We start from the raw sequence: 12,650 nt of genomic DNA, 5'->3' as shown, positions 1-12,650 counted from the left end.
TGTTATAGTGTGTGTTTCTGCTGTTATAGTGTGTGTTTCTGCTGTTATAAAGTGTGTGTTTCTGCTGTTATAAAGTGTGTTTCTGCTGTTATAGTGTGTGTTTCTGCTGTTATAAAGTGTGTTTCTGCTGTTATAGTGTGTGTTTCTGCTGTTATAGTGTGTGTTTCTGCTGTTATAGTGTGTGTTTCTGCTGTTATAGTGTGTGTTTCTGCTGTTATAAAGTGTGTTTCTGCTGTTATAAAGTGTGTTTCTGCTGTTATAGTGTGTGTTTCTGCTGTTATAAAGTGTGTTTCTGCTGTTATAGTGTGTGTTTCTGCTGTTATAGTGTGTGTTTCTGCTGTTATAAAGTGTGTTTCTGCTGTTATAAAGTGTGTTTCTGCTGTTATAGTGTGTGTTTCTGCTGTTATAAAGTGTGTTTCTGCTGTTATAAAGTGTGTTTCTGCTGTTATAGTGTGTGTTTCTGCTGTTATAAAGTGTGTTTCTGCTGTTATAGTGTGTGTTTCTGCTGTTATAGTGTGTGTTTCTGCTGTTATAGTGTGTGTTTCTGCTGTTATAGTGTGTGTTTCTGCTGTTATAAAGTGTGTTTCTGCTGTTATAAAGTGTGTTTCTGCTGTTATAGTGTGTGTTTCTGCTGTTATAAAGTGTGTTTCTGCTGTTATAAAGTGTGTTTCTGCTGTTATAGTGTGTGTTTCTGCTGTTATAAAGTGTGTTTCTGCTGTTATAAAGTGTGTTTCTGCTGTTATAAAGTGTGTTTCTGCTGTTATAGTGTGTGTTTCTGCTGTTATAAAGTGTGTTTCTGCTGTTATAGTGTGTGTTTCTGCTGTTATAAAGTGTGTTTCTGCTGTTATAAAGTGTGTTTCTGCTGTTATAAAGTGTGTTTCTGCTGTTATAGTGTGTGTTTCTGCTGTTATAAAGTGTGTTTCTGCTGTTATAGTGTGTGTTTCTGCTGTTATAAAGTGTGTTTCTGCTGTTATAGTGTGTGTTTCTGCTGTTATAGTGTGTGTTTCTGCTGTTATAAAGTGTGTTTCTGCTGTTATAAAGTGTGTTTCTGCTGTTATAGTGTGTGTTTCTGCTGTTATAAAGTGTGTTTCTGCTGTTATAAAGTGTGTTTCTGCTGTTATAGTGTGTGTTTCTGCTGTTATAAAGTGTGTTTCTGCTGTTATAGTGTGTGTTTCTGCTGTTATAAAGTGTGTTTCTGCTGTTATAAGTGTGTTTCTGCTGTTATAGTGTGTGTTTCTGCTGTTATAGTGTGTGTTTCTGCTGATATAAAGTGTGTTTCTGTTGTTATAAAGTGTGTTTCTGCTGTTATAAAGTGTGTTTCTGCTGTTATAAAGTGTGTTTCTGCTGTTATAGTGTGTGTTTCTGCTGTTATAGTGTGTGTTTCTGCTGTTATAGTGTGTGTTTCTGCTGTTATAGTGTGTGTTTCTGCTGTTATAGTGTGTGTTTCTGCTGTTATAAAGTGTGTTTCTGCTGTTATAAAGTGTGTTTCTGCTGTTATAGTGTGTGTTTCTGCTGTTATAAAGTGTGTTTCTGCTGTTATAAAGTGTGTTTCTGCTGTTATAGTGTGTGTTTCTGCTGTTATAGTGTGTGTTTCTGCTGTTATAAAGTGTGTTTCTGCTGATATAAAGTGTGTTTCTGCTGTTATAGTGTGTGTTTCTGCTGTTATAGAGTGTGTTTCTGCTGTTATAGTGTGTGTTTCTGCTGTTATAGTGTGTGTTTCTGCTGTTATAGTGTGTGTTTCTGCTGTTATAGTGTGTGTTTCTGCTGTTATAGTGTGTGTTTCTGCTGTTATAAAGTGTGTTTCTGCTGTTATAGTGTGTGTTTCTGCTGTTATAAAGTGTGTTTCTGCTGTTATAAAGTGTGTTTCTGCTGTTATAGTGTGTGTTTCTGCTGTTATAGTGTGTGTTTCTGCTGTTATAAAGTGTGTTTCTGCTGTTATAAAGTGTGTTTCTGCTGTTATAAAGTGTGTTTCTGCTGTTATAGTGTGTGTTTCTGCTGTTATAGTGTGTTTCTGCTGTTATAGTGTGTGTTTCTGCTGTTATAGAGTGTGTTTCTGCTGTTATAGTGTGTGTTTCTGCTGTTATAGTGTGTGTTTCTGCTGTTATAGTGTGTGTTTCTGCTGTTATAGTGTGTGTTTCTGCTGTTATAAAGTGTGTTTCTGCTGTTATAGTGTGTGTTTCTGCTGTTATAGTGTGTGTTTCTGCTGTTATAAAGTGTGTTTCTGCTGTTATAGTGTGTGTTTCTGCTGTTATAAAGTGTGTTTCTGCTGTTAAAGTGTGTTTCTGCTGTTATAGTGTGTGTTTCTGCTGTTATAGAGTGTGTTTCTGCTGTTATAGTGTGTGTTTCTGCTGTTATAGTGTGTGTTTCTGCTGTTATAGTGTGTGTTTCTGCTGTTATAGTGTGTGTTTCTGCTGTTATAGTGTGTGTTTCTGCTGTTATAAAGTGTGTTTCTGCTGTTATAGTGTGTGTTTCTGCTGTTATAAAGTGTGTTTCTGCTGTTATAAAGTGTGTTTCTGCTGTTATAGTGTGTGTTTCTGCTGTTATAGTGTGTGTTTCTGCTGTTATAGTGTGTGTTTCTGCTGTTATAAAGTGTGTTTCTGCTGTTATAGTGTGTGTTTCTGCTGTTATAGTGTGTGTTTCTGCTGTTATAGTGTGTGTTTCTGCTGTTATAAAGTGTGTTTCTGCTGTTATAGTGTGTGTTTCTGCTGTTATAGTGTGTGTTTCTGCTGTTATAGTGTGTGTTTCTGCTGTTATAAAGTGTGTTTCTGCTGTTATAGTGTGTGTTTCTGCTGTTATAGTGTGTGTTTCTGCTGTTATAGTGTGTGTTTCTGCTGTTATAGTGTGTGTTTCTGCTGTTATAGTGTGTGTTTCTGCTGTTATAGTGTGTGTTTCTGCTGTTATAGTGTGTGTTTCTGCTGTTATAGTGTGTGTTTCTGCTGTTATAGTGTGTGTTTCTGCTGTTATAAAGTGTGTTTCTGCTGTTATAAAGTGTGTTTCTGCTGTTATAGTGTGTGTTTCTGCTGTTATAGTGTGTGTTTCTGCTGTTATAGTGTGTGTTTCTGCTGTTATAGTGTGTGTTTCTGCTGTTATAGTGTGTGTTTCTGCTGTTATAAAGTGTGTTTCTGCTGTTATAGTGTGTGTTTCTGCTGTTATAGTGTGTGTTTCTGCTGTTATAGTGTGTGTTTCTGCTGTTATAAAGTGTGTTTCTGCTGTTATAAAGTGTGTTTCTGCTGTTATAAAGTGTGTTTCTGCTGTTATAGTGTGTGTTTCTGCTGTTATAGTGTGTGTTTCTGCTGTTATAGTGTGTGTTTCTGCTGTTATAAAGTGTGTTTCTGCTGTTATAAAGTGTGTTTCTGCTGTTATAGTGTGTGTTTCTGCTGTTATAGTGTGTGTTTCTGCTGTTATAAAGTGTGTTTCTGCTGTTATAAAGTGTGTTTCTGCTGTTATAGTGTGTGTTTCTGCTGTTATAAAGTGTGTTTCTGCTGTTATAGTGTGTGTTTCTGCTGTTATAAAGTGTGTTTCTGCTGTTATAAAGTGTGTTTCTGCTGTTATAAAGTGTGTTTCTGCTGTTATAAAGTGTGTTTCTGCTGTTATAAAGTGTGTTTCTGCTGTTATAAAGTGTGTTTCTGCTGTTATAAAGTGTGTTTCTGCTGTTATAGTGTGTGTTTCTGCTGTTATAGTGTGTGTTTCTGCTGTTATAAAGTGTGTTTCTGCTGTTATAGTGTGTGTTTCTGCTGTTATAAAGTGTGTTTCTGCTGTTATAGTGTGTGTTTCTGCTGTTATAAAGTGTGTTTCTGCTGTTATAAAGATGCGTTCCTGCTCAGCGGGTAACTGAAGCGGTCAGAAGATGCTGAGGAAGGTGGCGATGGTGAGGAGGATCCTGCATGTGAAGGGAGACGTGATGTGCACGTTGGTGCTCCTCGTGCTCTTCTGCCTGCTGCTCTACACCCGCCAGGTGAGGTTAGAGCTGATCCCAGCGCTGCTCAGAGCCTTTCTCCGGCTAACAGCTGCCACCTTTCAGGTCCTGCTCTCCCCCCGCTGGGACGGACCGGCGTGGAAGCTGGAGATCCACGGCTCCACCAGCTCCAGCCGGACGCTGCTGGGGGCCAGCGGGGCCAAAGTGGGCCAGGAGTCTCCACAGGTAAGAGCTGCTGCTCAGAATCAGTTAACCCAGGGATGTCAAAGTCTGGTCCTGCAGGTTTTAGATGTTTCCCTGCAGGTTTTAGATGTTTTCCTGCAGGTTTTAGACGTTTCCCTGCAGGTTTTAGATGTTTCCCTGCAGGTTTTAGACGTTTCCCTGCAGGTTTTAGACGTTTCCCTGCAGGTTTTAGACGTTTCCCTGCAGGTTTTAGATGTTTCCCTGCAGGTTTTAGACGTTTTCCTGCAGGTTTTAGATGTTTCCCTGCAGGTTTTAGACGTTTCCCTGCAGGTTTTAGACGTTTCCCTGCAGGTTTTAGATGTTTCCCTGCAGGTTTTAGATGTTTCCCTGCAGGTTTTAGATGTTTCCCTGCAGGTTTTAGACGTTTCCCTGCAGGTTTTAGATGTTTCCCTGCAGGTTTTAGATGTTTCCCTGCAGGTTTTAGGTGTTTTCCTGCAGGTTTTAGACGTTTCCCTGCAGGTTTTAGATGTTTCCCTGCAGGTTTTAGACGTTTCCCTGCAGGTTTTAGATGTTTCCCTGCAGGTTTTAGACGTTTCCCTGCAGGTTTTAGATGTTTCCCTGCAGGTTTTAGATGTTTCCCTGCAGGTTTTAGATGTTTCCCTGCAGGTTTTAGACGTTTCCCTGCAGGTTTTAGACGTTTCCCTGCAGGTTTTAGATGTTTCCCTGCAGGTTTTAGATGTTTCCCTGCAGGTTTTAGATGTTTCCCTGCAGGTTTTAGATGTTTCCCTGCAGGTTTTAGATGTTTTCCTGCAGGTTTTAGATGTTTTCCTGCAGGTTTTAGACGTTTCCCTGCAGGTTTTAGATGTTTCCCTGCAGGTTTTAGATGTTTCCCTGCAGGTTTTAGACGTTTCCCTGCAGGTTTTAGATGTTTCCCTGCAGGTTTTAGATGTTTTCCTGCAGGTTTTAGATGTTTTCCTGCAGGTTTTAGACGTTTCCCTGCAGGTTTTAGATGTTTCCCTGCAGGTTTTAGATGTTTCCCTGCAGGTTTTAGACGTTTCCCTGCAGGTTTTAGATGTTTCCCTGCAGGTTTTAGATGTTTTCCTGCAGGTTTTAGACGTTTCCCTGTAGGTTTTAGATGTTTCCCTGCAGGTTTTAGACGTTTCCCTGCAGGTTTTAGACGTTTCCCTGCAGGTTTTAGACGTTTCCCTGCAGGTTTTAGACGTTTCCCTGCAGGTTTTAGACGTTTCCCTGCAGGTTTTAGATGTTTCCCTGCAGGTTTTAGACGTTTCCCTGCAGGTTTTAGATGTTTCCCTGCAGGTTTTAGACGTTTCCCTGCAGGTTTTAGACGTTTCTCTGCAGGTTTTAGACGTTTCCCTGCAGGTTTTAGACGTTTTCTTGCAGGTTTTAGACGTTTCCCTGCAGGTTTTAGATGTTTCCTTGTAGGTTTTAGACGTTTCCCTGCAGGTTTTAGATGTTTCCCTGCAGGTTTTAGACGTTTCCCTGCAGGTTTTAGATGTTTCCCTGCAGGTTTTAGACGTTTCCCTGCAGGTTTTAGATGTTTCCCTGCAGGTTTTAGATGTTTCCCTGCAGGTTTTAGATGTTTCCCTGCAGGTTTTAGATGTTTCCCTGCAGGTTTTAGACGTTTCCTGCAGGTTTCAGACGTTTCCCTGCAGGTTTTAGCTGTTTCCCTGCAGGTTTTAGACGTTTCCCTGCAGGTTTTAGACGTTTCCCTGCAGGTTTTAGACGTTTCCCTGCAGGTTTTAGATGTTTCCTGCAGGTTTTAGACGTTTCCCTGTAGGTTTTAGACGTTTCCCTGCAGGTTTTAGCCGTTTCCCTGCAGGTTTTAGCCGTTTCCCTGCAGGTTTTAGACGTTTTCCTGCAGGTTTTAGACGTTTCCCTGCAGGTTTTAGACGTTTCCCTGCAGGTTTTAGATGTTTACCTGCAGGTTTTAGATGTTTTCCTGCAGGTTTTAGATGTTTTCCTGCAGGTTTTAGACGTTTCCCTGCAGGTTTTAGATGTTTCCCTGCAGGTTTTAGACGTTTCCCTGCAGGTTTTAGACGTTTTCCTGCAGGTTTTAGACGTTTCCCTGCAGGTTTTAGACGTTTCCCTGCAGGTTTTAGATGTTTACCTGCAGGTTTTAGATGTTTTCCTGCAGGTTTTAGATGTTTTCCTGCAGGTTTTAGATGTTTCCCTGCAGGTTTTAGATGTTTCCCTGCAGGTTTCAGATGTTTCCCTGCAGGTTTTAGATGTTTCCCTGCAGGTTTTAGATGTTTCCCTGCAGGTTTTAGATGTTTCCCTGCAGGTTTTAGATGTTTCCCTGCAGGTTTTAGACGTTTCCCTGCAGGTTTTAGATGTTTCCCTGCAGGTTTTAGATGTTTCCCTGCAGGTTTTAGACGTTTCCCTGCAGGTTTTAGACGTTTTCCTGCAGGTTTTAGACGTTTCCCTGCAGGTTTTAGACGTTTCCCTGCAGGTTTTAGACGTTTCCCTGCAGGTTTTAGACGTTTCCCTGCAGGTTTTAGATGTTTCCCTGCAGGTTTTAGATGTTTCCCTGCAGGTTTTAGATGTTTCCCTGCAGGTTTTAGATGTTTCCCTGCAGGTTTTAGATGTTTCCCTGCAGGTTTTAGATGTTTCCCTGCAGGTTTTAGACGTTTCCTGCAGGTTTCAGACGTTTCCCTGCAGGTTTTAGCTGTTTCCCTGCAGGTTTTAGACGTTTCCCTGCAGGTTTTAGACGTTTCCCTGCAGGTTTTAGACGTTTCCCTGCAGGTTTTAGATGTTTCCTGCAGGTTTTAGACGTTTCCCTGTAGGTTTTAGACGTTTCCCTGCAGGTTTTAGCCGTTTCCCTGCAGGTTTTAGCCGTTTCCCTGCAGGTTTTAGACGTTTTCCTGCAGGTTTTAGACGTTTCCCTGCAGGTTTTAGACGTTTCCCTGCAGGTTTTAGATGTTTACCTGCAGGTTTTAGATGTTTTCCTGCAGGTTTTAGATGTTTTCCTGCAGGTTTTAGACGTTTCCCTGCAGGTTTTAGATGTTTCCCTGCAGGTTTTAGACGTTTCCCTGCAGGTTTTAGACGTTTTCCTGCAGGTTTTAGACGTTTCCCTGCAGGTTTTAGACGTTTCCCTGCAGGTTTTAGATGTTTACCTGCAGGTTTTAGATGTTTTCCTGCAGGTTTTAGATGTTTTCCTGCAGGTTTTAGATGTTTCCCTGCAGGTTTTAGATGTTTCCCTGCAGGTTTCAGATGTTTCCCTGCAGGTTTTAGATGTTTCCCTGCAGGTTTTAGATGTTTCCCTGCAGGTTTTAGATGTTTCCCTGCAGGTTTTAGATGTTTCCCTGCAGGTTTTAGACGTTTCCCTGCAGGTTTTAGATGTTTCCCTGCAGGTTTTAGACGTTTCCCTGCAGGTTTTAGACGTTTTCCTGCAGGTTTTAGACGTTTCCCTGCAGGTTTTAGACGTTTCCCTGCAGGTTTTAGACGTTTCCCTGCAGGTTTTAGACGTTTCCCTGCAGGTTTTAGACGTTTCCCTGCAGGTTTTAGATGTTTCCCTGCAGGTTTTAGATGTTTCCCTGCAGGTTTTAGACGTTTCCCTGCAGGTTTTAGACGTTTCCCTGCAGGTTTTAGATGTTTCCCTGCAGGTTTTAGATGTTTCCCTGCAGGTTTTAGATGTTTCCCTGCAGGTTTTAGATGTTTTCCTGCAGGTTTTAGATGTTTCCCTGCAGGTTTTAGATGTTTCCCTGTAGGTTTTAGATGTTTTCCTGCAGGTTTTAGATGTTTCCCTGCAGGTTTTAGATGTTTCCCTGCAGGTTTTAGATGTTTTCCTGCAGGTTTTAGATGTTTCCCTGCAGGTTTTAGATGTTTCCCTGCAGGTTTTAGATGTTTTCCTGCAGGTTTTAGATGTTTCCCTGCAGGTTTTAGATGTTTCCCTGCAGGTTTTAGACGTTTCCCTGCAGGTTTTAGACGTTTCCCTGCAGGTTTTAGACGTTTCCCTGCAGGTTTTAGACGTTTCCCTGCAGGTTTTAGATGTTTCCTGCAGGTTTTAGATGTTTCCCTGCAGGTTTTAGACGTTTCCCTGCAGGTTTTAGATGTTTCCCTGCAGGTTTTAGATGTTTCCCTGCAGGTAAAGGAACCAGAGTCAGTTAAACTTCAGATAAGGAGCCGGATGAAACCTAAGTTAAACCGGGATTAAACACAGAGAACGCTCTCAGGCTACAGAGCAGAATTTACCTTCTTATTGAGTTTATTCGCCTTCTAACATCTGATTGGAGGAGCTTTCCTGTGCATGTTAGCCAGAAAGTAGATGCAAAATTTGGATAAATTCATCAAAGAAACGAGGCTGAAGTGATGTGACGTGACAAAAAAAGCTGAATATTTTGAATTAAATTGATTAAAATTAAAACACGGAGCAGTTTTCTAACTTTAGTATTCAAAAACTTTCTGTCTTTGAATGAGAATAAGTCAAATCCAGCTTAAACACGGTTCCCTGCTCGCTGCTGTGCTCCTCTGAGCCGAAATCTTTCAGATAGTTTTGGCTGATCTGCAGGTTTTATTTTGAAAAAAGCAGAAACGATGAAAACTGAAGACATTTAGAGGAAAATAAAACATTTTAGCCTGAAAATAGATGCAAAATTTGGATGAATTCATCAAAGAAACGAGGCTGCAGAGTTATAAAACGGCGGCGGCGCTGCCCCCTCACCGCCTGAAACGCCTCGTTCATGAACAGCAGCGGGTGATGTCATCAGGCTGGCCCACGCCGCAGCCGTCCGACAGGCGGAAACCACAGAAAGCTCCTCTGAAATGATGCCAGCAGATCCGACTGGACCCAGAAACATCAGGACAGACCCAGACGGGCTGCTTAACTGGGAGAAAACACGCATCGTGGCGCCTTCAGGTCCGAAGAACGCGTTCATTCTGCAGTATAATCATCCACTCTGTAGTCCTGAGTCAGCACTTAAATGTGTTTTCAGTTAGAAACCGAGGAGGTACAGAACATCTGAGCTGCACAGCGGATGCATTTTCCTGCAGTTATCATTTCAAAGTTTGGATAAAAAGCTGCCCGGAAACAACCGGCATCTTCGCCAGCTTCCTCCTGCTAAAGTCCACAGGCTGAAAGCCTCCAGAGGCGAGCAGAAGCCGATATTCAGTCGTTTAACGCTCAGAAAAGCTCCAGTTTGTGAAGAAGATGGACCGGATCTGGACCAGAACATGCGTTTTAGCACTGGAGTTAAATCTGTGGAGCTGGTACTGAGGATTTAACACGTTTTAGCTCCCGTATTTATTCATTTCTTACTAAAATCAGTCGTCCTCGGGTGAAATGAGAGGTTCTGGTGTTGGAAATAAATGACTCAGAGGAACTCTGCTGGTTCTAAAGAAGTCAAACATTCACAGGATTTTGGGTTTTTCTGCTTCTTTTGGGCACCTCAGAGTTCAGGGAACAGATGTCGGAGCTTTTATTGAATGTTGGCATAGTTTTATTTAATATCCTGTCTTTTTTTTCAGCTTCCCTCCGAGCCGCAGCTGCCTCTCTGTAAGCCCCAAACCAAGTCCAGGCCTCCGCCGCCTAAGTCCAAACCTCAGAGCAAGTCCAAGTCACGCAGGAAGACTGCGGCGCCGACCAAGGCTGCCGCCAAAGCCCCGCCAACCATGCCGCCGTTTGACTTCGAGGGTTATCTGCGAGAGAAGGACAACAGAAACTTTAAGCTGCTCATAGATCAGCCGGAGAAGTGTCAGGAGGCGGGAGGCGGCGGGACGGCGCCCGGCGGCGGCGCTCCTTACATGCTGATCGCAGTGAAGTCCACGGCTGCAGACTTCGATAAGCGACAGGTCGGGATGTGTTGAGATTTCCTTTGAATCGGAGCAGGAGTTTGAGCCCAAATGATCCTGGATCTGTAGATTTAGAGCCGGACCAACAGGTTTCAGACGTTTCCCTGCAGGTTTTAGATGTTTCCCTGCAGGTTTTAGACGTTTCCCGGCAGGTTTTAGATGTTTCCCTGCAGGTTTTAGACGTTTCCCGGCAGGTTTTAGATGTTTCCCTGCAGGTTTTAGATGTTTCCCTGCAGGTTTTAGACGTTTCCCGGCAGGTTTTAGATGTTTCCCTGCAGGTTTTAGATGTTTCCCTGCAGGTTTTAGATGTTTCCCTGCAGGTTTTAGACGTTTCCCTGCAGGTTTTAGACGTTTCCCTGCAGGTTTTAGATGTTTCCCTGCAGGTTTTAGACGTTTCCCTGCAGGTTTTAGATGTTTCCCTGCAGGTTTTAGACGTTTCCCGGCAGGTTTTAGATGTTTCCCTGCAGGTTTTAGATGTTTCCCTGCAGGTTTTAGATGTTTCCCTGCAGGTTTTAGACGTTTCCCTGCAGGTTTTAGACGTTTCCCTGCAGGTTTTAGATGTTTCCCTGCAGGTTTTAGATGTTTTCCTGCAGGTTTTAGATGTTTCCCTGCAGGTTTTAGACGTTTCCCTGCAGGTTTTAGACGTTTCCCTGCAGGTTTTAGACGTTTCCCTGCAGGTTTTAGATGTTTCCCAGCAGGTTTTAGACGTTTCCCTGCAGGTTTTAGACGTTTCCCTGCAGGTTTTAGACGTTTCCCTGCAGGTTTTAGATGTTTTCCTGCAGGTTTTAGATGTTTCCCTGCAGGTTTTAGACGTTTCCCTGCAGGTTTTAGACGTTTCCCTGCAGGTTTTAGATGTTTCCCTGCAGGTTTCAGACGTTTCCCTGCAGGTTTTAGATGTTTCCCTGCAGGTTTTAGATGTTTCCCTGCAGGTTTTAGACGTTTCCCTGCAGGTTTTAGATGTTTCCCTGCAGGTTTTAGACGTTTCCCTGCAGGTTTTAGATGTTTCCTGCAGGTTTTAGCTGTTTCCCTGCAGGTTTTAGATGTTTTCCTGCAGGTTTTAGACGTTTCCCTGCAGGTTTTAGACGTTTCCCTGCAGGTTTTAGACGTTTCCCTGCAGGTTTTAGACGTTTCCCTGCAGGTTTTAGACGTTTCCCTGCAGGTTTTAGACGTTTCCCTGCAGGTTTTAGACGTTTCCCTGCAGGTTTTAGACGTTTCCCTGCAGGTTTTAGACGTTTCCCTGCAGGTTTTAGACGTTTCCTGCCGGTTTTAGACGTTTCCCTGCAGGTTTTAGACGTTTCCCTGCAGGTTTTAGACGTTTCCCTGCAGGTTTTAGACGTTTCCCTGCAGGTTTTAGACGTTTCCCTGCAGGTTTTAGACGTTTCCTGACGGTTTTAGACGTTTCCCTGCAGGTTTTAGATGTTTCCCTGCAGGTTTTAGCCGTTTCCCTGCAGGTTTCAGACGTTTCCCTGCAGGTTTTAGCCGTTTCCCTGCAGGTTTTAGACGTTTCCCTGCAGGTTTTAGCCGTTTCCCTGCAGGTTTGATCCTGAATCTGTAGATTTAGCTCCAAAATAACTCTGTGATTCAAGCTTCTCCAGTTCTTTAACAATCTTTCCGGTCCGCTATGTTTCTGCAGGTCGTGCGCCGGACCTGGGGCCGGGAGGGGCATTTCCAGCCCGGTGGCTCCATCCGGACCCTGTTCCTGCTGGGGGTTCCCAGGAACCGCACGGCGCTGCCTCTGTGGGAGCAGCTCCTGGCCTACGAGAGCCAAGCCTTCAGGGACATCCTGCTGTGGGACTTTGAGGACACCTTCTTCAACCTGACTCTGAAGGAAACGCACTTCCTGGAATGGGTCAACAGCAGCTGTCCTCACGTCAAGTCAGTGGTGGGCATGAGGATGAGCCCCGGCCTGGCGGCGCTCTGCTGACGCTTCTTTCAACTGTCTCCATGCAGGTTCATCTTCAAAGGCGACGCCGACGTCTACGTGAACGTGGAGAACATCCTGGAGATGCTCCAGGGCAGGGAGCCGGAGGAGGACCTGTTTGTCGGGGACATCATCGTTCACGCCAAACCCATTCGCCGGCGCACCTCCAAGTATTATGTTCCCGAGTCGGTGTACGGAGGAGGTCTGTACCCCAACTACGCCGGCGGGGGGGGGTTTGTCATGTCGGGTCTCACGGCTCGGAGGCTCAGCGCCGCCTGTCAGCAGGTACCTCACATTTCCTGCTGGTGCTCCATCTTCCTCAGTGTCCATTTTAATAAAAACCCTCTAACTTTTCTTCTAGGTGGAGCTGTTCCCGATCGACGACGTCTTCCTGGGAATGTGCCTCCAGCTGATCGGCGTCAAACCTTTACGCCATCAGGGCTTTCGGACGTTTGGGATCCCCCGGCCGTCTGCGGCGCCCCACCTGCAGACCTTCAACCCCTGTTTCTACAGGGAGCTCATGGTCGTGCACAGCCTCAGTGTCCCACAGATCTGGCTCATGTGGAACCTCCTGCATGACCCCAAACTGAGCTGCCACAACCGGACCGGCCAGACAAGCAGGCCCTTCAGATGGAGGGGGGGCGCCGGAGGGCTGGTGGAGGAGGATTATGGTGAGAAGCAGGTGTTTTACACCCATCAGTGACCGTCTGGAAGGCCGAAAACCTTCAGGACAGCTGTCAGTCTTCCCAGGAGTGGACGTCCCAGCAAGGTCACCCCAAGGTGAAGAAGCCCAGAGCTACATCTCAGACTCTACAGGCCTCA

General features: G+C 44.3%; 1 protein-coding gene across 1 annotated transcript; it reads left to right on the top strand.

Annotated features, from left to right (window-relative positions):
* The first annotated feature begins 3,811 nt into the window (after positions 1 to 3,811).
* b3gnt9 (UDP-GlcNAc:betaGal beta-1,3-N-acetylglucosaminyltransferase 9) lies at positions 3,812 to 12,575 on the top strand. Its single transcript, XM_072385310.1, has 6 exons — positions 3,812 to 3,955; positions 4,022 to 4,141; positions 9,584 to 9,907; positions 11,541 to 11,782; positions 11,858 to 12,113; positions 12,190 to 12,575. The coding sequence occupies exons 1-6, from the start codon at positions 3,848 to 3,850 to the stop codon at positions 12,529 to 12,531; spliced, it is 1,392 nt and encodes a 463-aa protein (XP_072241411.1). The 5' UTR covers positions 3,812 to 3,847; the 3' UTR covers positions 12,532 to 12,575.
* Positions 12,576 to 12,650: the final 75 nt, after the last annotated feature.

The sequence above is a fragment of the Leuresthes tenuis genome, unplaced genomic scaffold, assembly GCF_036924035.1.
Source record: "Leuresthes tenuis unplaced genomic scaffold, fLeuTen1.0.hap1 SCAF_5, whole genome shotgun sequence".
In the NCBI taxonomy this organism is placed as follows: Eukaryota; Metazoa; Chordata; class Actinopteri; order Atheriniformes; family Atherinopsidae; genus Leuresthes; species Leuresthes tenuis.
Note: the sequence above shows the minus strand (reverse complement) of the source record. Positions and strands in the feature narration are given on the sequence as shown.